General features: G+C 43.4%; 1 protein-coding gene across 9 annotated transcripts in view; it reads left to right on the top strand.

Annotated features, from left to right (window-relative positions):
• Nucleotides 1-20,853, top strand: part of HMBOX1 (homeobox containing 1) — a 110,946-nt gene that overhangs the window by 46,136 nt on the left and 43,957 nt on the right. For 7 of the 9 annotated variants that reach the window (XM_066547628.1, XM_066547622.1, XM_066547627.1 and 4 more), the window contains exons 2-4: nt 395-478; nt 13,216-13,695; nt 15,764-15,849. In XM_066547628.1, coding sequence (XP_066403725.1) covers nt 456-478; nt 13,216-13,695; nt 15,764-15,849 — 589 coding nt within the window. In that variant the 5' untranslated portion in view covers nt 395-455. Of the gene's footprint in view, nt 1-394; nt 479-1,625; nt 1,708-13,215; nt 13,696-15,763; nt 15,850-20,853 lie in introns of all 9 variants that reach the window. The other 2 variants (XM_066547624.1, XM_066547625.1) reach the window with 2 other exon arrangements.

Genomic DNA, 20,853 nt, shown 5'->3' with positions numbered 1-20,853 from the left:
TTGTGGAGAAAGTCATCAGCAGTGATAGCTGAGGAAAATTCTATTAGGTCATTCCTCCTCAGAACACAGTACCTGTCTCCTGAGCTCTTTGAGGATGTTGGCCAAATAATCCTTTTAATAGCTTTTGTGAGTTAAAAGGGTAGGTAACTGTCATAAGGCTAAATGATTGCATAGATTAATTTACTTGTGGTCGAAAGAAATCAATTGTAATTTAAATTTTTGTCTCTGGACTGATTACAACACCAGACATCAACTTTCTCCATAAGAATCTACCGTGTGCATTGAGGTCTGTGAGTCTGGATTAGTGACAGATTATCCAGAATGATGTGATTGGATCCCTTTGCCTCCCCCAGACATCTCTAATGTTCTTGGATCTTTTCCTTGTGTCTTCCAGAATGGTGAATAACACTGAAGACCCTCAAGAGGCTTTGTAACGTCCCATCCTCATGTAAAGTATGCTCAGAACTTTTCCAGTAGTGTAAGTACGAGCTGAAGAAACTCATAATAATTAAGAGTAATTTTGTGGTGTTGTTCTGTTAAATTGTCTAAAAAAAGCAGAGAAATGGTTACAACGATTATGAGCAGTTGGCTCAGTTGGAGAGTGTCACTGGTTTAGTGGAAGATTTAAACCAGAGAAGACATTTAAACCAGAAATAGTAAAATAACTGGACATTTAAATTAGGGAGTAGTAACATTGAATTGCTCACTTGGTCTGGCTCATGTATTGTTTGTGCTTCTGCATTTCTGTCACTGAAACAGAAGGAAAATGATGCAGTTCTTAGAAAATCAGTCTTGATCAGAGAAAAATCAGTGTTAAAGGAGAGATCTCCATACAGCAACTGAACAAATAGGAGGGATAAAGAGTTTAACTCCACTCTAGCTTTACTGAAAGGGATGAGCCACCTTCAATTTAGTTGCTTCTGGCAGAGACAAAAAACCTGGGGCACCTCACCTAATGCTGGTGCTGGATGCCTTGGTCCAAGCAACTCAAGTATCTTCAGTGCCAACCGAGGTTGTCCAAATCTCATTGTGTAATTTCAAATCAGTTCTGTCACATCTCTTCAATTTCATTGGTTTCCATGCTGTTTCTTCAATAAATAAGCAAATGAATTCAAATTTTGAAGCTTGTCAGGCTGAAAGGAAGGGCTTGACCTGCACTGTGCTGTCACTGGCCAGTCCTGTATGGCTGTTCACAATATCCCTGTTACAGGCACAACCAAGTGCTCATCCCCTGCAATCAGATTCCTGAGATACTTTGACCTCTTGATTTCAGATTGTTCTTTCTGTCAGGTCTGGAAAGAGAAACCTTTTCTGCAGGATAGGTAGCAAGGAACTGGGCTGCTGGGAATGCATCACATTTTCCCTGATGGATTATCTCAAGGTTGAAGATCTATCCCTGGACAGTGATAGTGCAAGTGGCAGTGCAGCCACAGCCTTCTGTAGAAGGAGTCACAGCAAAAAATAATGACTGACAGGGATTTAGTGTTGGAAACCAAACTCCAATGGATTTCAAAAAGCCATTAATTAGTGATTTTCTGTTGCTGGTGGTTTAGGGTTCTGTTCAAAACTGGTGGTTTCCTACTTTGCTGCCAGTCCCTTGAGCCACCTCCTCTTCTTCCTTTTAGCTGGAAGGATGTTGGAGTTCAGTATTAAAATCACCACTTGAAATTGTAAAGATCTGGTTCACAGCAGGAGAGAAGTCTGAAGGTAAGGCCACATCACCCTGGGCATCTTTGTTATCCCAGTAATTTGGAGTTTTGCTGGGTGACCTCGAGCTCCTCTGTGCTTTGAGTGAATACAAGGACATCTCACAGCTTTGTGTCAGGCTTTGGTCAGAAATTTCCAGACTGGGAATTGCATAGCTTGAATTTCCTGTGCTTTAGCTCAATTTCAGTCATGTTCTGCCCCTGTGCAGTTTTCTGCTGCCACCTCCCAGCAGAGCAGTAGCAGCTTCCTTGATTTATTCCAGTGTATGTGTAGTTAATATGGCCATGGAAGATGCTGTAGAAGTAGAGGTTAATCATTTTTGACTGAGGGAAAACTGGGGGGAACTTATTTGGAGGGGATTAGAGAGTATTAAATTAGAGGAAATGGGCCAAGATGACCCATTTAGATAGAAAGTTTCCAGATTAAACCACAGATATCTTTTAAAAAGGGTAAATGGGATTGTGAAGGGGAAAGAAGAAAATGGAGCCTTAAAAAAATTTAAAAGTTTGAATTTAAAATTGTGATTAAGATTGAAGAGTTGCAGAACTGCTATGGTAAGAGAATAGTTGGGTTACTCCTAAGAGTAGGAGTTACCTGGGTGCAAGTTATCATTTCACTGCCTCATTTTACCCTTAGTAGGATGAGTCAGTGCTGGAGAGGAGTTTGAGGTGTGTGAACCCAGAACTCTTGATCCTGGCCTCACAGGAATTAAGAATTCATCTAAAACTAAGCCCTGTAGCCAACAGCTTTATCTCTATTGGGCTCCCCATAAATATGGGAGTAATTACTTGAGCTTTGTACTCTATATTGATTAATTAATATGTGTTAATAGTGATCTATGACTATCAGTATGTTTTACATCCCTCAAAGTATGATTTCTGATAGAACCAGACAGTTTCACTGTTGTCACTTCAAATTTACCAGGATGATCAGGCCAGTGCTTATGAATTTAACTGCCAGCAATGGCAGGGAAGTCTGGGCAGTGAATAAAAGAAAATCAGGGTGAATAATGCAGGTGGAGAAGGACTGGATTGAAGCCTTGTCATCATTTGGGAAAAATAACAGGAAGAAAAGAACAAGAGTGTAAACTCTACCAAGTCAGCACAGATTGAAGAGCAAGCACTGGACTTGGAGTGCCTCAGAAAATCACCACAGGCTGAGCTGTGCCTGTGCAGTGTCCTTGAAATGTGACACAGAACAGGTTAATTAAACTCAGGTAACAGAAAACTCAGCTGATTTTCTCCTTTTGTCTTCGGTGACAAGGTATTTTGTAAATAGTGGGTGACTCTGGGAGCATTCATTTGGCTTTTTTAGCTTCTTTAACTGAAACAATGTCCTGCCTGAGTCCTTGGTTTCACTTTAAGATAAACCAGATGAGTTAATTCATGATTTCATAGCAAAAGTGACCTAAAGAAAAAAATCTTGTTGAATGGTAAAGTTCTTTTCCTCAAAAGGGTTTGGCACAGCTGCCCAGGGAAGTGGGGGATTCCCTTCCCTGGAGTGATTTAAAAGCTGTGTGGATGTGACACTTGGGGACACTGGTTAGTGGTGGCCTTGGCAGTGTGGAATGTAGACTGGGTCTTGTCTGTCATGTAGGAGATTTCCCTGGTTTGGGTCTGGGTTACACAAAGACATGTTTGTTGCTTAATTAAGGGCATTAATTAGGATATTAATTTCTTTCTGAAATGCTTTTAACTAAAATAAAACTCGAGTATGGAAGCAGCAGTGGCCAGAAGCCCATGGTTTTTGCTGTTACGATTTATTTTCTTCAAGGAGACACTGTTATCTATTCCTAAGTTTTCCAAGTGTAATTTCTGTCTTCACTAAGGCTGTGCCAGTAATACTGCACTTACAAACTGTTTTTCTAGTGGAAAATTATTTGCTTTGTAGTTAAACACAAAAACAGGGGTAGGTGACGTTCAGCTGTTTGCTGGGTTTGGATTTTAGTTTCTGAAGTAATTAATTTCTCTTTTAAGGAAGTGTTTTAGTTAGTGCTGGTGATAGGTCCTGAAGGAGAATGAAGGTGCCTGAAAAACTTCAGAATGTCTCTTTTTCTTTATGTGTGGAAGAGGTGGTGGAAATCCTGGTGATGGCTTTGCTTGAAAGTTGTCCTGCACTTTGTCATGTGTAATGCTATAGATGAACCTTGTATGTGGGGTGAGAAAATGCTCAAGAGTTTGGCCAGGCTCTTGTTCTGCCTTCTTGAAAAATTCCTCAGTGACTTTGAAGGAGTCATTTGGACTTGTCCAGAGTCCAGCCCCTCTCTGGGAGCTCTTGGTCGCAGAAATTACTGTAGTGTTACTTGCCTGCCTCACAGGTATCTTGTGATTGGAGTATTTAGATACCCCAGGGGGCAGAATTATTGGGGAAGAGTTCTGAGACTCTGCCTACGTTTTAATAAAGGATTGGTCAAATTTTGAAATGAAATGGAGGAGGCAGAAGACAGCACTGTACCCTGTAATCTTGACGGCTGAAAATGATGAATTATTGTAGAATCCCAGAGTGTTTTGGGTTTGGGTTGGAAGGGACCTTAAAGCTCATCCTGTCCCACCCCTGCCATGGGCAGGGACACCTCCCACTATCCCAGGTTGCTCCAAACCCCATCCAACCTGGCCTTGGACACTTCCAGGGATGTGTCAGTCTGGTGTCTAGGGCAGGCCCATGTCTCAGTTTTATTGATGACTTTTTAAATGACTGTTTCTTCACATGGATTACACTATTTCAGTGTGTTCATGAAATTTACTGTAACTAAAGCACACAAGTCCTGCTTTGAGAGCTGTTACAGAGCTTATATATCCAAAGTTTAGTCTTTGGCTCCCAAATCCAAGAGCTCCTCCTTGCTCTTGGCACAGGTTTGGGCTTTGGGCCCTGGTTCAGCACTCAGCTGCCACTACAGTTTTTCTCTCTGTTTGTTAGTCCTGCTGTGATCCCTCATTCTGCCCTTGAATCCAGGCTCAGAGTTTGAATTCCTGCCTTGTTGCTGAAGAATTGCAACAATAGCAGGAAACCCAGATTTTGGAAGTAGGGAAGGTTAGGGTTAGACAGATAAGGTGTCAGTGTGAATCAGTGCGTGCCTTGAGTAGAATTCAGAAGTATCTGGCTGCCAGCCCTGTGCTTAGTCAGAGGTCAGTCCCTTTTGTAAGACTTGGATTATGACAATAATTGCCATTTATATTATATTTTTGCCTTGTAAGATCAATCTCAAGTTCTCTCTCTCTTTCCCAGAGATGTAAAGCAGAGTAAGTTACTCACCCAAGTGGCAAAACGACTGGGTGTGCTCACTGCCAGCATCCATTAAAATTATTTTATCAGCAGAGAATTTCAGAGAATAAGTGGAAGAACAGCTTGTGTAGAGCAGTGACTCGGGGTTTGGGGCTCTTTAACCAGCTGAGAAACTTGAAGCCTCCTGAAGAAACGATGTGTTGATATTCTGCTCTCAGCTTGCCTCCTCTAATTTGTGTAGCGGTGAGTATTTGATTACGCCGGATTTATTTTCAGAAGTTTCAGGCTGCTCTTATTAATTGTCCCCATTTTGATCGAAGGCGTGTGGCAGAGCTCTGCATTCCAGAGCTGCTGTTTTGCATCCCTAAACAGAGCTGCTGATGCTGGGGCTCTGGGGCTCAGCTCAGAGCCTGATTTCCCTCCTTGCTGCAGCACGAGGCTCTCGTTTCCCTGGCATGAGAGCAGTCATTACAAGAATTACATTTTGTTTGTGAATCAGGATGAATGGGAGTAAAGGCCCTTTTTTTTTTTTTTTTTTTTTGAAAATCAGAAGCCAGAGATGCAACTGCAGGAGATAATTATGCAAACGTATGGGTGAGGATGGCTCTGTGTTCGTTGACATGATGAGCACTTCAGGCCTGAGGTTTTTTCTTTTTTTCTCTCTCTCTCTTTTGAAAACTGATACAACTCCTCTGAAAATACTGGAGTTGCAACTGATGAGCATAAGTGATGAGTCAGATCCTTAATCCTCTGTTATGCCTCAGAATTCACAGCATCAGCTCCTGGTTTTGAAGGCAGCTTTGCTTAATATGGTGCAAAGTTTTAGGTGGTTCTGAAATATTTATATTGCTGTGAATCATTGAGGCACACAATGGTTTGTGTTGCAAGGAACCTTAAAGATCATCTCATTCCAATGGCAGGGATGCCACTCACTGTCCCAGGTTGCTCCAAGCTCTGTCCAGCCTGGCCTTGGACATTTCCAGGGATGCAGGGACAGCCACAGCTTCTGAGAAACCTGTGCCAGGCCCTCACCACCCTCCAAATTGAAGGAGATTAATTTGTTCAGTAAGAACAGAAAAAGCCAAACCTTGAATTTCAGAAGACTAGATACTGTTATGCCCTAAATGCCCCAATTCTATTCCAGCAGTGCCTTAGAGCTGCCCTGGAAGGGTCACAGTCTCTGCCTCTAGGCTTGATCCTTGTTTGTCCCTTCTAACTCAGAACATTCTGGGATTTTTTTGGTGATACATGTCAGTGCTGTTGGTGGAACAGCTGTAGCTTAGTGAAAGCCCTTCCTTTGAGTGTCTTGTAAGAACCAACTGCATCCTTTGGGATGGAGTGAAGGGTTGGATGGAGCCCTGATCAGCCTCATCTCTCAGTGCCATCCCTGCCCATGGCAGATGAGCTTGAAGCTCCCTTCCAACCAACACCAGCATGGAATTCTGTGTAGAAAAGGAAGGACTGAGTTAAACTATACTTTAAACTATACTTTTGGATCTCATAAATATGTGTGGAGATAGAAAAAAGCTTGCATAACCTAAAACAGGGTTAAAAAATCACCGTGGGCAGCTGGAAGTGGAGTTTCTTTGTAGTTGCTGGTTCTTATAGGAAGCATCTGGAGCAATACTTCATGTGGATTTGGTGCTTGAATGTCAGACTGGGTGATAAGCAAATTGCATTGCTTTGGAAATAGCAATGCCATCCTTAATGCCCCTTTTTAATATCAGGAGGACATCCACCTCCAGAGCTGCTCAGGCTGCAGTTCTCACCAGTAATGGATGCACAGACACACAGGGAAAATCTGGCAGGTTAAGGAGTTCAGCTTCCAAGTGTGATGGTAGTTAAAACTCTGGTTTAATTAAAGAGTTGTAGAAAGTGTTTTTTTAACTGTGTACTTTGGAAGAACCTATTTCAACTGGAAAGCCACAATTTATGTTGTGATTTTCCTCTTCCGTTTAAATGGTGAGATGGCAGTGAATGACACTAAGGAGGTGCCTCTGATGTTGTGAAAAATGCTGGTGCTGTAATAAATGAGATGACAGATGCTGGATGTCCCTGTGAGCAGGCCAGTGCAGTGCAGAGGTGTCCTACCCTGTGCTGTGGGTCAGACAAGGGGAAATGTTGGCATCTCTCCTCATCCTGCTCTCCTCAGTTGATGGGACTCGATCAGAATCATTCTTAAACCAATTACCAGACTTAGGATCCTGTTCTGAACACTTTGGCTCTTGCCCACATCCATATTATGCAGATTATATCAAATATAGGTCTTACAGCAGAAAGCTCAACTGGTTTTGTAAGTCTTAAGCTTTGCTTATTAGATAAAGCTGTGAATTTTAATGGGAATGGAGAAGGACCTCTGCAGAAGAGCATCTCCTCAGTGATGCTAGAGTGCTTCCTACTCATCTACAGTGAGTAGAAGAGTGGAAAAAATGATTTCTTGTGATCATTAAAGGGTCCAGAGCCATTTTCTCAAGTGTTAGAGGTGTTAAGGCTGCTGTCTGGCCTTATTCCCAAATGGGTAATTGAATTGCTTTGAACTTCTGCGAGTTCAATTGGACATGGACTTAACTCGTAGCTGTTTTTATGGGATTATTCTGCTGTGCTCCATCACCTAGAAAGTTAAGTGTTGGGTAAATGATTCTTGTATCAGCGTGGGCTTGGGCTGTGAGAGTAGGTGAGAAACCCTTGATGTGTTTTTCCTTACTTTTCTCTCTACATTGCAGGAAAATAAGGGAAGAGAGCACTCTGGCCATATATCCCCACTGGAGATCAGAACAGTCAGACTGGGGAGGGAACCCCACATCCAAAGGGTGAAATTAATTAAAAAAAAAAAAAAAAGAGGTTAAATAAACCTTGATGGAATGAGAAGGACAGGCAGTGCTGGTGAGAGCAGCCCTTGAACAGCCTCCACTCCACAAAGTCCCCTCAGAAGGGGAGGAGTGGTGCTGCATTGGGCTGGTTGGGACCTGCTGGATATTTTATATCTGTGGGTTTGGGCTGGAGATAAATTCCTTTTTATTCACCTCCTTAGAGTTCTCCCTTCAGTCTGATATTCAGGTACCTCAGGTTGCTTGTGGATGAGCCATGAAAGATGAGCATGAAGTTTTAATGCTTTAGAATGGTACCATTGGACAGTACAGTCAAACTGGGGAGGGAACTCCACATCCAAAGGGTGAAATTAATTAAAAAAAAAAAAAGAGGTTAAATAAACCTTGATGGAATGAGAAGGACAGGCAGTGCTGGTGAGAGCAGCCCTTGAACAGCCTCCACTCCACAAAGTCCCCTCAGAAGGGGAGGAGTGGTGCTGCATTGGGCTGGTTGGGACCTGCTGGATATTTTATATCTGTGGGTTTGGGCTGGAAATAAATTCCTTTTTATTCACCTCCTTAGAGTTCTCCCTTCAGTCTGATATTCAGGTACCTCAGGTTGCTTGTGGATGAGCTGTGAAAGATGAGCATAAAGTTTTAATGCTTTAGAATGGTACAATTGGACCATCTTTTGGGGGGATGATTGCCAATTTAGTGTAAGGAATGTAAATAAATTTGATATTTTAGGCTACTTAGATTTTTTTTTCTGCCAGAACTTAAAAGAAACTTTGTCTTAAAGGGCAAGATTTAGTTGTTAAAAAATCAGTCACTTTTAGTTTTGAGCTTAATTAGAAATTTGCAGAGGTTTTGCTTGCAAAATTTCAGGGAGAAAAAATTTACAGCTGTTCTCCCTTGGTTATCTCGCCTTTTTTTGGGTGTCTCCCCAAGGAAATTTGACAGCCCATTGTCAGTGGTGAGAGTATTGATAACAGATAAAGCATGGGATGTAGAGGATATTTTGCTACACAGGCAGCAAAGTTTGCCTACAGCAAAGTCAGTCCACAGACCTGTTCTCAGGAAAAATATTTTCCATCCTAATTTTCTTCTATACCCCCCAATCATTCTGCTTGTCTCTATCTTATTTTATTCCTTGCTACTTTTGCAGTTGATTGTATTTCAAAAGGAAAAAGAGAGGGAAATAAATTGAATTACAGGTAGCCAGAGGAGTGCAGGAGGATAAGAGGCTCTTACTGCAGTGTGTGGGGGGGATGAAGTGCTGGAGAATATTCACTCTTTAATGAGGTGAATGAAATTAGGGTGATTCTAAAATGGTTGATTTAATTAACTGCTTTGTAAATTGATCTTTAAACAGGATAAGTTTATTAAAATATTTTAAAAAGGGAAAATAACCAAAGCCCTGCTCGAGTAACAGTTTGAAATAATGCTTGCTGTAGTTATTCATTAAAAAGTTGTGGATAGTTGGCAATGTTGGAACACGTTCAATAATACCACATTTTGCAATATTTGTTTTGGGGTTTTAATGGAAAATTCCAAGTTTCTGCAGCTGTTTTCAATCCTAATAGTCCCTCAGGAGCATTATTTCTAGATCTCATGGCTGTGGAGAAAAGCACATGAAGATGGGAACGGGAGTTCCAGATCAAGAAGACCAATGAGATGTGTCAGTGCAATATTTGCTGAGTGTGCAAATATAAGCAAGGCACTTTGGGCATCTCTGTATGACTTTAGTGAGACCAGCAGGGAGATGCTTTAATTTTGGTTCTTACCTCTTAAAAATTACCCAGAAGTTGCCTTAAAAGTTATAGAGGGCTGGACTAATTCTTTGCATGGACAGACAAGCAGAAAATTGATTTTAGTTTGGGTTTTTTTTTTCAATTTGTCCACATTTTTCCAGTGCTTGTGTTAAATACGGTATCATGGAGTTAATTTGACATTAAGTTTGCTGCTCTTACATTACTTTCTGCAAGGCTTTAAAGTCCATTGATGAATAGGACTTCAGAACACAAGTTGGAAATCACTGAATATCTTATTCTTGGGGCAGAGGGTGGCCTTGCCCAGCAGCTTTTGCATCCTCGTGAATTGAAATTCCTGCACAAGCTCAGCTGTGTCAAAGAGGGACAAATTGAGGCCATGAGCAACGAGAGGTCAACCCCTGCCCCTGCATCTGAGAACTCTGTACTTCATTAGCTGGAATTCACTAAAGGACACTTAGGATTCACCAAATCATTGTGTGTAATTCACTAAAGGAGATTAATTTGGCCTGGGCACCCAGATCCAGGAGCTGAGCCCTGGCACTTCAGACAAATTAGGAATGGCACCCAAATTTTAGAGAGAGTTGCTGGCCATGGCCACCAAATGCTGCAGGAGGTGGTGAGGCCCTGGCACAGGGTGCCCAGAGAAGCTGTGGCTGCTCCATCCTTGGAAGTGTCCAAGGCCAGGCTGGACAGGGCTTGGAGCACCCCAGGATAGTGGAAGCTGTCCCCGCTCATGGCAAGGGGTGGAACTAAATGATTTTACAGCCCCTTTCAATTACCCTTCTGTAATTCCATGATTCTGTGTTGCTTGACATTCTTGAAGCCATCTGGAAAGTCTTGCTTTTGTCAGATGGGAGTTTTTTAGTTCACGGGGCTACAAGGACAAAAGTTCTGGGTTTCTGCATCTGTGATAAATTAACGATTAAATAATTTAAAGTATGCTTTAGTATTAAATGCTGAAGAGTGGAGGTAATTCTGATTGGAGGCTCTGGCTCATTAAATTCTCCAGTTCAAACAAAGAACCTGAGCACATGAAACTTGGTATTGACAGATAAATGATCTGGGAAATGGTGACATTAGAAACATCAGTAAGAAATGCCCAAACCAGGTGTTGCCCTGAGGAAGGGTGAGCTGGCGTATCCAGTGAAAACCACCTCAAGGCCAGATGTTTAAAGAGATTTTTCTGCTTGAAAATGGTGCTGCTCAGAGCTGGCTGTGATGAGTCAGTAAGTCCTTGTGACACTTCTCCCAAAGCTGGGAGAGGAGGATGGAGCAGCCCTGCCTCCTCCACAGGCCAAACCTGGAACACAACGTCTGGTTCCAAATGCTCCCCGCCAAGCTCCGAAGGTCTCAGCCTGGGATGCCACTTCCAAATTGGGGTTGTTACAATTCCAGTCAGTTGCAGGTTGACTGCTGCATTGCCTGCCATGCCCTCCTGTGGTTCAACAGTCTGGGTGCTTGTCTTGGAAAATTTTAAATGGCCTGGACGTTTCCAGTAATCAGTTTTCCAGAGGACAGCACATTCCCGTTGGGCTGAAGCGCTGATGTGGATGTAGAACGTCTGTCTTCTCACACAGGCATTTTCTTGGATGGGAGTCATCCCCTTGCATTGTCCTCCTGCTTCCTTCTCCCACAAAACAATCTAAGGAGCTCAGTAGTTGCTGGATGAGGGCAAAGATGAGATTTTCTTCTCATTTCTGTATTTCCCAGGCTGCAAGTGCCATTTTTGTGGATTTGTGTATCCTGGCTTTGTCTTTACAGCTCTACTTCAGCTCTACTCCAACAAGCCAGTTCTCAGTGTTGTTCTTAAGCCCCAACTATGGATCTTGAGTCATTCCATGAATCCTGTTAGGAACTTCTCTGTGCCAGGGCAGAAATCACAGAATCACAGAATAATGAGGTTGGAAGAGACCTCTAAGATCATTGAGTCCAACCTATGCCCTAACACCTCAACTAGAGCACAGCACCAAGTGCCATGTCCAGTCTTTTTTTAAACATATCCAGAGATGGTGATTCTGCCACCTCCCTGGGAAGAACATTCCAGTACTTTATTATTCTTTCTGTGAAAAATTTCTTCCTAACATCTAGTCTATACCTTCCCTGACGTAGCTTGAGACTGTGTCCTCTAAATGGACATAAGGAGTCATCCTCAAAATTTGTGGGGAGGAATAGGCAGCCCTGGAAGGTCTCTCAGCCTGACAGCCTTTTTCACAGGGTCCTTGGAATTCTTCCTTGACTTTCCCTCAGCTATGATTTGCTCTGGCTCTCAGGGATTGTACATCAGCTCTGTCACGTCTCCTGGAGTTTGAGCGATCTCTTCACCCTGCTCTCCTGCAGGAATGGCAATAAACCCTTGACTCACGAGAAGATTCCCGAGAAGGATGGAAAATGCCATATTCTGCTTGCCAAGTTCTGCCTGCCCTCCATCTGCCATCCCTTCTTCTCAAGATCCAGAGTTCTGAAGGAGGAGATCTTGTTTTTTGTGTGACATTTGGATCTGTAGCCAGGAGACTTAGGAATGAAGCACGATTAAGGGAGCATACTGGGATTTTTTTCAGTTCCATTTCTGGGCTTTGCAGCAAATAATATTCATTGTTCTGGCACCTTGGGAAGTTTAGGAGTTAAAAATGATTTTGTTGAGCCACCAGGATGGTCAAGTTACCTAAGGAGCCAATCTTTAGAGGAGAAAAAGCTGAAGACTTATTTCTTTAAATGAAAGCTCAGGAGTAATTGGATGTGCTGCACTTTTCCTTGTCAGGGCAGGCAATCTGTGACAACATTCCAGGTTCAAAAGTTCCTAACTTCAGAAATCCAACTTCAGTCAAATCAACTTGGGTCCTACAGGCCACTAGAATTTCCGCTGGGTGTGTTTTTATCTTCTTTTTTTTTTCAAGGTAGCAACAAAAGTTAGGGCAACTTGAACTCTTTGTAGTTAAGATTTGAAAGAGTAGAGATTCATAAATCTCATGTCATAACTGGTGAAAACTTGTCCAGAAAAACTCAGATCTGTGGCCCCCACAGAAATCTGAGATTCCTGTCTGGTGGGTACTTAACACTGGGCAAAATTTTGTCTGGGATCAAGTTGCAGCCATAATTACTGAGCGACCACAGTCTCTGTAGCTGTGGTTTATCAAAAACAAAAAAAAAAGGGCACAAACTGCAGGGTGTGGGGAATGTCAGGAGGGGTCTGAAATGCTGTTGGAGCACTCCAAGGAAAAGAAACCCTTTGCTGTGTAGTGAGATTGGCATTCATGGCAGGTGTCCAGCTGAGGTTGGTTGGAGGTGGATTTTGGAGCTGCCGTGTGGAGGTGGATTTTGGGGCTGCCAGAATTTATAAAGTACCTTCCACGTGCCATGTAGAACTATTGAACTGAAATATTTTGTATTTTCCCTCATTTCCAGCCTGCTGGAAACCATGTCTCACTACACAGACGAGCCAAGGATTCACCATAGAGCACAAAAGGGCACAAACTGCAGGGTTGGTGCAGGTATGGGGAATGTAGGGAGACGTCTGAAATGCTGTTGGAGCACTCCAAGGAAAATGAACCCTTCTGCTGTGTACTGAGATTGGCATTCATGGCAGGTGTCCAGCTGAAGTTGATTGGAGGTGGATTTTGCTGTGATTTGCACTAGAATTCATAAAGCACCTTCCATGTACCACGTAGAACTATTGAACTGAAGTATTTTGTATTTTCCCTCATTTCCAGCCTGCTGGAAACCATGTCTCACTACACAGACGAGCCAAGATTCACCATAGAGCAGATCGACCTCCTGCAGCGCCTGAGACGCACGGGAATGACCAGGCATGAGATCCTGCACGCCCTGGAAACCTTGGACCGTCTGGACCAAGAGCACAGCGACAAATTCGGGAGAAGATCCGGCTACGGAGGCGGCTCCTACGGCAACAGCACCAACAACGTGCCGGCATCGTCCTCGACGGCCACGGCTTCCACGCAGACGCAGCACTCCGGGATGTCCCCGTCCCCGAGCAACAGTTACGACACCTCCCCACAGCCTTGCACTACGAATCAGAACGGGAGGGAGAGTAACGAGAGGTTGTCTGCCTTCAACGGGAAGATGTCGCCCACCCGCTACCCCCTGGCCAACAGCCTGGCCCAGAGGTCCTACAGCTTCGAGGCTTCCGAGGAGGACTTGGACATTGACGACAAAGTGGAGGAGCTGATGAGGTGAGTGATGGTCTCTGTAAAAGGTGTGGAGGTGAGAAGTGCAGCAGTGGGTGTGTTGGAAGATTGCTCAAATGAGGTGGTAAAATGCTGGCACAGTTGTCCGGGGAGGTGGTGGATGTCTCATCCCAGGAAATATTAAAGGTCAGGTGGGACAGGGCTCTGAGCGACCTGTTCTAGTTGAAGATAACCCTGCTTATCACAGTAGGTTTGGACTAAATGACCTGAAATGTCTCTTCCAACCCACACAATTCCATGAGGATTTGGTGATGATGATGATGATAATGATGATCAGGAGAGCATCAGACAATTGCTTCAGGCAGTTCTTCCTTCAAGTGCTCCAAGGGTCACCATCCCAGAACCTCTCACCTGCCTTGTGGAAGCAGCCCCAGTCCCACAGTCTGACTGTTGAAGTAATTTTTCCAGTGCTATACCAAAAATTTGGATTGATATTAGAGCACTCTTTTGCTTTTATTCAGGATTCTGATCAAATATCAATTCACATGACTCCTTCTCCACTATTTCACACCCATTGTAATTCCTTCCATATAGAGGGAGAGTAGGGAATCCAACTTGGACTGTTCAGTGCTTTCCAGTGGGATCTGGAGAGGATGCATGCTGTTTGTTTATAATTTGTGGCAGGGATTTGCAGAATGATGCAGAAAAATACAAATAATGAAGAAGCAGAAGTTTTCTCTGAGAGCCTTTGGGGTGGTTTTTTTTCAGGGCTGACCTTCCTTTACTTTTAGAAGCTTTCTTTTCAGCATTATGGCAAAGATGAAAGGAGGGGATTATACTCCTGAGGATGAAAGTCAGTCAGTGGGCTTTGAGAGCACAAAGAAGTTAAGAGGAAAGGCCAAATGTCTCCAAACAATTTTGGTCATAATGTTGGAATTTATTTCCCCCCCCCCCCCCCCAAAACTACACTATTCCTGAAGTACCTGTGGGAGGACTGGAGTCCATAAGCTCCAGAATGGAAATGTGTTGGACGTAGTTTGGAGATTTCAGGGAAAGATGTGGCTTTTGGGGGAGAGGATTAGAGATGAGCAGTAAGAAAAGCCGATCAACCTCATTTGCTGTCGGCTGCAGGATGATGGAATTGTGCAGGAAGGGGGTGAGTACAGCAGAGTGCCAAGTTCCCATGGCTGAGGTTTGGGTTCCTGTGCAGTGAGTCTCAGGTAATGCTTTTAGTACTTATTTAAACTGAAATTGCTTGTGTTTGCAGGCATATGGATGATGAGTGTTGGGTACAGAAATAAAAATGAACCCACAGCACAGCATTCATTTTGCATTTACATTTGCAAGCTTGAGTCTGCCTTCAATGCAGCTGGGGCAGGAGGGGAGAAGGGGAAGGAAAATGTCTCATAAGGCCTAATAAAGGCTCATTTTAATTGTCTGCCCTTCTCAGGAAGGGAGAGAGGAAGAGGAGGGGCAAAGTATGTGTTTATTGCAGTTGAAATTTGCTGTGTATCACAGTACTTTTGCAACCTCCAATTTATTTGCTTTTAGCACAGTTTTAGCCCCTTCTGAACTACCTGTGCAGACCTTGTAAAAATGATACAAAAACCTCAGTTCATTCAGTGCAAGCTCTGGACTAAGTAGGGGACTGAAGGAGGGGGTGTGAGGACAGAGGCTGCGAAATTTTGGATCTTTTCCTTGGGATGCTGGTGGAGGTTGGTGTATGCATATTCATTTGGGCAACTAACCATGCAGCCCCTGCTATCCTTTATTTTTTATTTTTCTGCCTCATTTTTACGAGTGAGGTTTTTATGCTGGTATGAGAGATTTATTCATCCCTGTGTAATGAAACTTTGTACATTCCATATGGCAGTGCTGCACCTAATATGAATTATATGGGACATGAGTCATCCATTCTCCTGCTATGGTACTTTGATCAAACGTGACACTTGTTAAAAGAAGTGTCCAGCACCGAGGCACTTGGGCTGTTTTAATGCCAGCCTTCCCCACTCCTTGCCCCCTGAATAAAGGAAATAAAGGCATTTTGCATCTTGCAGGTGCACTTTGGTCTGTCCCTCTTTTTGTGTGTCCTGTTGTTGTTTTGTTTTGGTAGGAGGGACAGCAGTGTGATAAAGGAGGAAATCAAAGCCTTCCTCGCCAACCGCAGAATTTCCCAAGCAGTTGTTGCACAGGTAACAGGTAAGAGCTCGGGGAGGGGAGTCCTTTCCTCATTTTGGGAATCTCTGTGTCTGAACTGCCTGTCTGAGCAGGGTGCAGATGTTGGAATATCACTTGGCTTTCTGCATTGCAGTGCAGATCTGTCAGCTTAGTCATAATAATGTATGCCTTTGATTTAAGACCCATTGTCCTGCACATCATGGAACTTCCCCAGTGAATCACTTTTTCTTTTTTCTTTTTTTTTTCCTGTAGCTTGTGCTGGCAGATTTTATTTTACAGCATTATAATAAAGCCTGAAGTTCTTATCTTAAAATGAAAACGGTTTTCCTTAATTCTTAAATTGTTGTTGAGTGCGGCAAATAGATGCATATCTGCATCTCTGGGTATGGAGAGAGAGAGATAAATGTGTATTTATATATTAAAAAGTATATGAATAGTCAGGAGACACAGCTATAGCTGGTACCACTGCAGCCAGGAGTTGGAGGATGAGAGTTGAAAGTTTTATCCATCCTTTGAGTCACAATTAATGAAAATCCAAAGGGAGGTTGAGGGATGACCAGACCAGCTCAGGTTTTACCTGGAAAGAGCAGCAGTTCTGGGTGCCCTGTGCCCTGAGCCTTCTCTCTCACATCCAGACAGGTGAACTCACTGCAGTGGTGCCACTTCTTCCCTGGGTGTGTTCCCTGAGCTTTACAGAGAGGGTAACAAAGTCCTGTTGCTCCTCCATGGGGTGAGGTGCTGTTATTTCTCCCTTCCAGGCACACAGGCCTTGCCTGGAACAGCCTCAGAATCATTTTGGTTGGAAAAGCCCTCTAAGACCATTGAGTCTGATCCCTCCCCCAGCGCTGCCAAGGCCACCACTGATCTGTGTCCCCAGGTGCCACATCCACAGGGATTTTAAATCCCTCCAGGGATGGGGACTCCACCCGTGCTCTGAGCAGCTGTGCCAGGGCTGGACAGCCCTTTCCAGGCAGGAATTGTTCCCAATATCCAACCTGAACCTGCCCTGGCACAGCTTGAGGCTGTTCCCTCTCATGCTGTCCCTTGTTCCCTGTCAGGGAGTTGTGCAGAGCCACAAGGTCCCCCCTGAGCCTCCTTTTCTGCAGGCTGAGCCCCTTCCCAGCTCCCTCAGCCCCTCCTGGTGTTCCAGCCTTTTCCTCAGCTCCATTCCCTGCCCTGGATTCACTCCAGCCCTTTCTTGAGGATGAAGATTTGATGATAAAGTTCAGAAAGCTCAGTCCTATGTTACACCTCTAAGATTCGTTAACTACTTAACCCAAGCTTGGATAAAAATCTTGAAATAGGTAATTTTTAAGGTAGCTAGATGTCTGGGAATGCCAAAGCAGTAGGAGGAAAGTTGTTGTTTTATGATATTTCCAGGATTTGAAATGTCATAGGAATCCCCCTGTCTGGGAGCTGTGGCTTTGCAGACATGGCAGCAGTTGAGGTGGGCAAGCACAAAGTGGTGCTTGAGCCAAAGAGCCAGGAATTCTTTTCATGTCTCCAACTCTTCTGTGATCCTGGATAAAATGACTTGTCTTTCCCTGGGCTCAGTTTCATCCTGAAAATCATGAGATTAACAATTTATGTAAATGTAAGGGATGTTTTTGGCCTTATCAGATGTTAGCACAAATACTTCAAAAATTAATGTATAAGTTGAGTTGCTTAAATTGTATTGTATGTGAACTTTAAAATTTTGGTAGTTAGTGGGTCACTCTCCTGCTTTTGTTCATTCCTTGCCTGAATATAGTCCTGGAAGAGCCCATCTCTGAATTAACCTCTGTGTAGCACCCAGCAAGTCAGGCTGGCTTCCCCTGCAAGAGAAGGAGTGCAAAGAGGGGAAAATTGCACAAAAGGAGTCTTTCCAAAGGGAGCCAGTGTTTGGGTTTTTTTGGCCAGTTGTGGGTCATTGAATCAGAATCACCACACCAGACCCAAGTCTGTGTCAGTGAAAGGAATGGATCTAATTATAATTAACTGATTAATTATAATTAACCCTTGATGCATGTGTTTGATACCCTGCAAGAAGCTGTAGGAAAGGCAAGACCAATCTCTTCACACCTGATCCTTTCCCTCCTTCCATCCTGAGCCTGTTCTCTTGGATTTCAGTGGCCATTAAGTTGGCATTTAGCTTTTGGGAGCTCTCTTTATTTCCTCCTGTGAATAAATGACACCAACCCATCCACTTGAGATGTGGCTGCCTGGATTTCACACCCATCCCACTCAACCCACTCTGTGCTCACAGAGGGACCAGAGAAATACTGCCGGGTGTCAGTGGGACAGAATGGGGGCTGAGCTGAAGGCACTGGGTTATTATCTTGTTTTGGAGCCAAATCCATGGGAAACCAGTACATCTTTACATCTCAGTCATCCTCCCTGGGCTTGGTGGGAGCTGATTCATTGTAAATCAACCCCTGGCCTTGTGTATGCAGATGTGTAGCACTTATGTGCCACCCCTAAGTGCATAGTAATGGCTTATCTGAGGGAAATGGTAAATCTCAGAGAGATGTTTGGAAAAACCAGATTAAAGAGTGTGCTCACCTCTAGCAGGGAGAAACATCAGCTTCCTCTCCAAAGCAGGGAGTGGTGAGGAGTGGCTGAAATATCTTGGGACAGAGATCCGGGGCAGAGCATCCCAGGGCTCTCCCTTCCAGAGCTGTCTCAGCCTGATGAGTGCTGGATGGCTTGGAATATTCTTCAGATGCCTCCAACATCCCTTTCAGCTGGGGAAGAGACTCCCAAGGAATGTCTGGAAATCGCTTCTGGTTCAGTAAAAAACCAGTTTGTATAGGCAGAGGCTTTGCAGAGTGTGTGATCCCAAATGGCATCACCTCAGGATTTACAGCCTTAGTCTTACTGATAAAGATTTTCTGTAAAAAGTTACTTGTACAAGAGGAAAATAGAAAAATTGGCTTTTAGTCTTCATCTCTTCTGCCCTGGGAAAGAGGCAAGAAAGAAATGAAAAATTTATGGCTGGTTCTGTCCAGGAGAGTGGCTTGGCTTGGCTACCTCTGCTGGCAACTTTTCCTTACAACCTCCACCAATTCTCTGTTTCCTCTGTCCTTATGACCTTATTTATCCCCATTCTGTAACTTGCCATGTTCTGTCCTTGGTGCAGAAACCTCTGCTGCAGTTGTGACCCCTCAAAACCTCCTTTTTGCCTAATTTTGCTAATTCTTCAAACTACACTTTAATTCAAAACCACATTTCTCCTTTTTCCCATTTTAATTCTAACCTTGCAGAGCACTTACAGAATCCATAGTCCTACAGAGCAGTTCTGCATCAGTAAACAGGTTTTCCTCTTGTTTTTCCTGTTGCAGCACAAGGCAAGTGATGGAGAGGGAGGATGCAGGAGAGAGGAACACAGAGCTGAGGGTTAAAGTCAGCTGTTGCAGTAGAAAAATGTTGAGGCTCTCTTAATCCTTATAAAATTACCAGAAACTCTAAAAGTCATTTAGATAATGAATCTGACAGGAAAAGTTAAACCTGGAAGACATTCTACAGGGCTGCCTGGTGTATGGAGAGGACAGGGCAGGTTGAAAAATAGTAACAGGGTATTAAAAAGTGACTTGAAAATAAAGAATGATTGATAAGCAGCAAAAACTTAGCATAACACTTACTAGTGCTGGTCCTAAAAACAGGAGCTGCTTTTTATAGAAACTTTTTTAATGGTGTCTGTAATAAGATAAACAAGAAGCACTTGGGTTGGGCTCTGTATAAATAATCTCCTACTGATAAGAAAAATGACAGTATAAACAGGAGCTAATAATAGTTCCTGCGGAATTTCCTCTCCTGGTGTTTGGAGCTCCTTTTAACATCACTGCAGCCTGCTCAGGGCTGGGGGTTCAGCCCCACTTGGGGCAGGTGAGCTGCCAAATTTTTATCAAATTTAAGTCGTGTGGAATTTGCTTAAATTGCCACAAGAATTGTACTTGGGCACCAGGTTATGGTCAGGAGGCAGAGGATGAAGAGAGAAATGTAAACTTCTGTCAGAGATGCTGTCTGAGCTTCCAAAGTTAGATGGAGGGTGGGGAAACATTTTCAGGAGCTGATGTCTTTCTGTTCTACAGTAAAGGAGAGAGGGAGGAGAGCACAGGGATGAGCCCTCTGCAGATGGGCTGAAGTGGTTTGATGGATGATGCCTCTGCAAGGTTTGGAAATATTACCTTTCCTGTTTTTTACCCATAGGGAGGGAAGGAATAAAAAAGCCACCCTTATTTTCCTGAAGTTACAGAGCAAAAATTTCAATTCGGTTTTTTCAGTTCTTAAAAACATAAAACCCAAGCTACCATTAAAAAAATCCCCAAACCCATCAACAGTAAAACGCAGAAGTCATTTTTTGGGTTGTTTTTAAATACACACAGAGCTTTCCAGGGTGCAGTTCTGGTACCCTTCCCAATTATTCTGCTTGTACAACCCAGCCCTGTCCTCCTGTCTCTGCCTTAATTGATAGGAGATCTCCAGGACTTGGCTTTAGTTTATGCTAAACACACGTGCAGTGGAGGGCAGCCTTGGAGCACTGCTGGAACAAATAAAATCCCCACAGGTTTGGAACCCACACACAGGGATGCTGAGCAAATGCCAATACACAGGGAAACTTAACTAGTTCCACTCTGAAGAGAATTCAGAAAATTCCTGAATTATTGATCACTCAAATGGCATGAAGCTGCATTTTGAGAAACATTTTCCTTCCTTTTTGTTTTTTTTTTTTTTTCTTAATACTCATGACAACACAGAGATTTGTTTTTTATGATTTTGATCTTTGCAGGTTTTCTGTAAACAAGCTGTGCTAATCTCCTAAATTGATAGGTGTCCTTTGCAAGCACTTGTTCTCTGAATCTGGGACTTTGCTTACAAAGTGAAGAATTAAAACACAGTCAGTTAACTTTCTTCTCCAGGCTCTGACGTATTCCAGGTGCTTCTAAAAACCTCTCCTGAAAGAAACATTAAAGAAATGCAAAGCAGAGCTGCTGAACAAATCTATCAGTGAAGGTGAAAACCAGTTCTCAAGTCAGACTTGATGAA

This window comes from Molothrus aeneus, chromosome 3, assembly GCF_037042795.1.
Source record: "Molothrus aeneus isolate 106 chromosome 3, BPBGC_Maene_1.0, whole genome shotgun sequence".
Taxonomy (NCBI): Eukaryota; Metazoa; Chordata; class Aves; order Passeriformes; family Icteridae; genus Molothrus; species Molothrus aeneus.
This window is presented reverse-complemented; position numbering and strand designations above follow the sequence as displayed.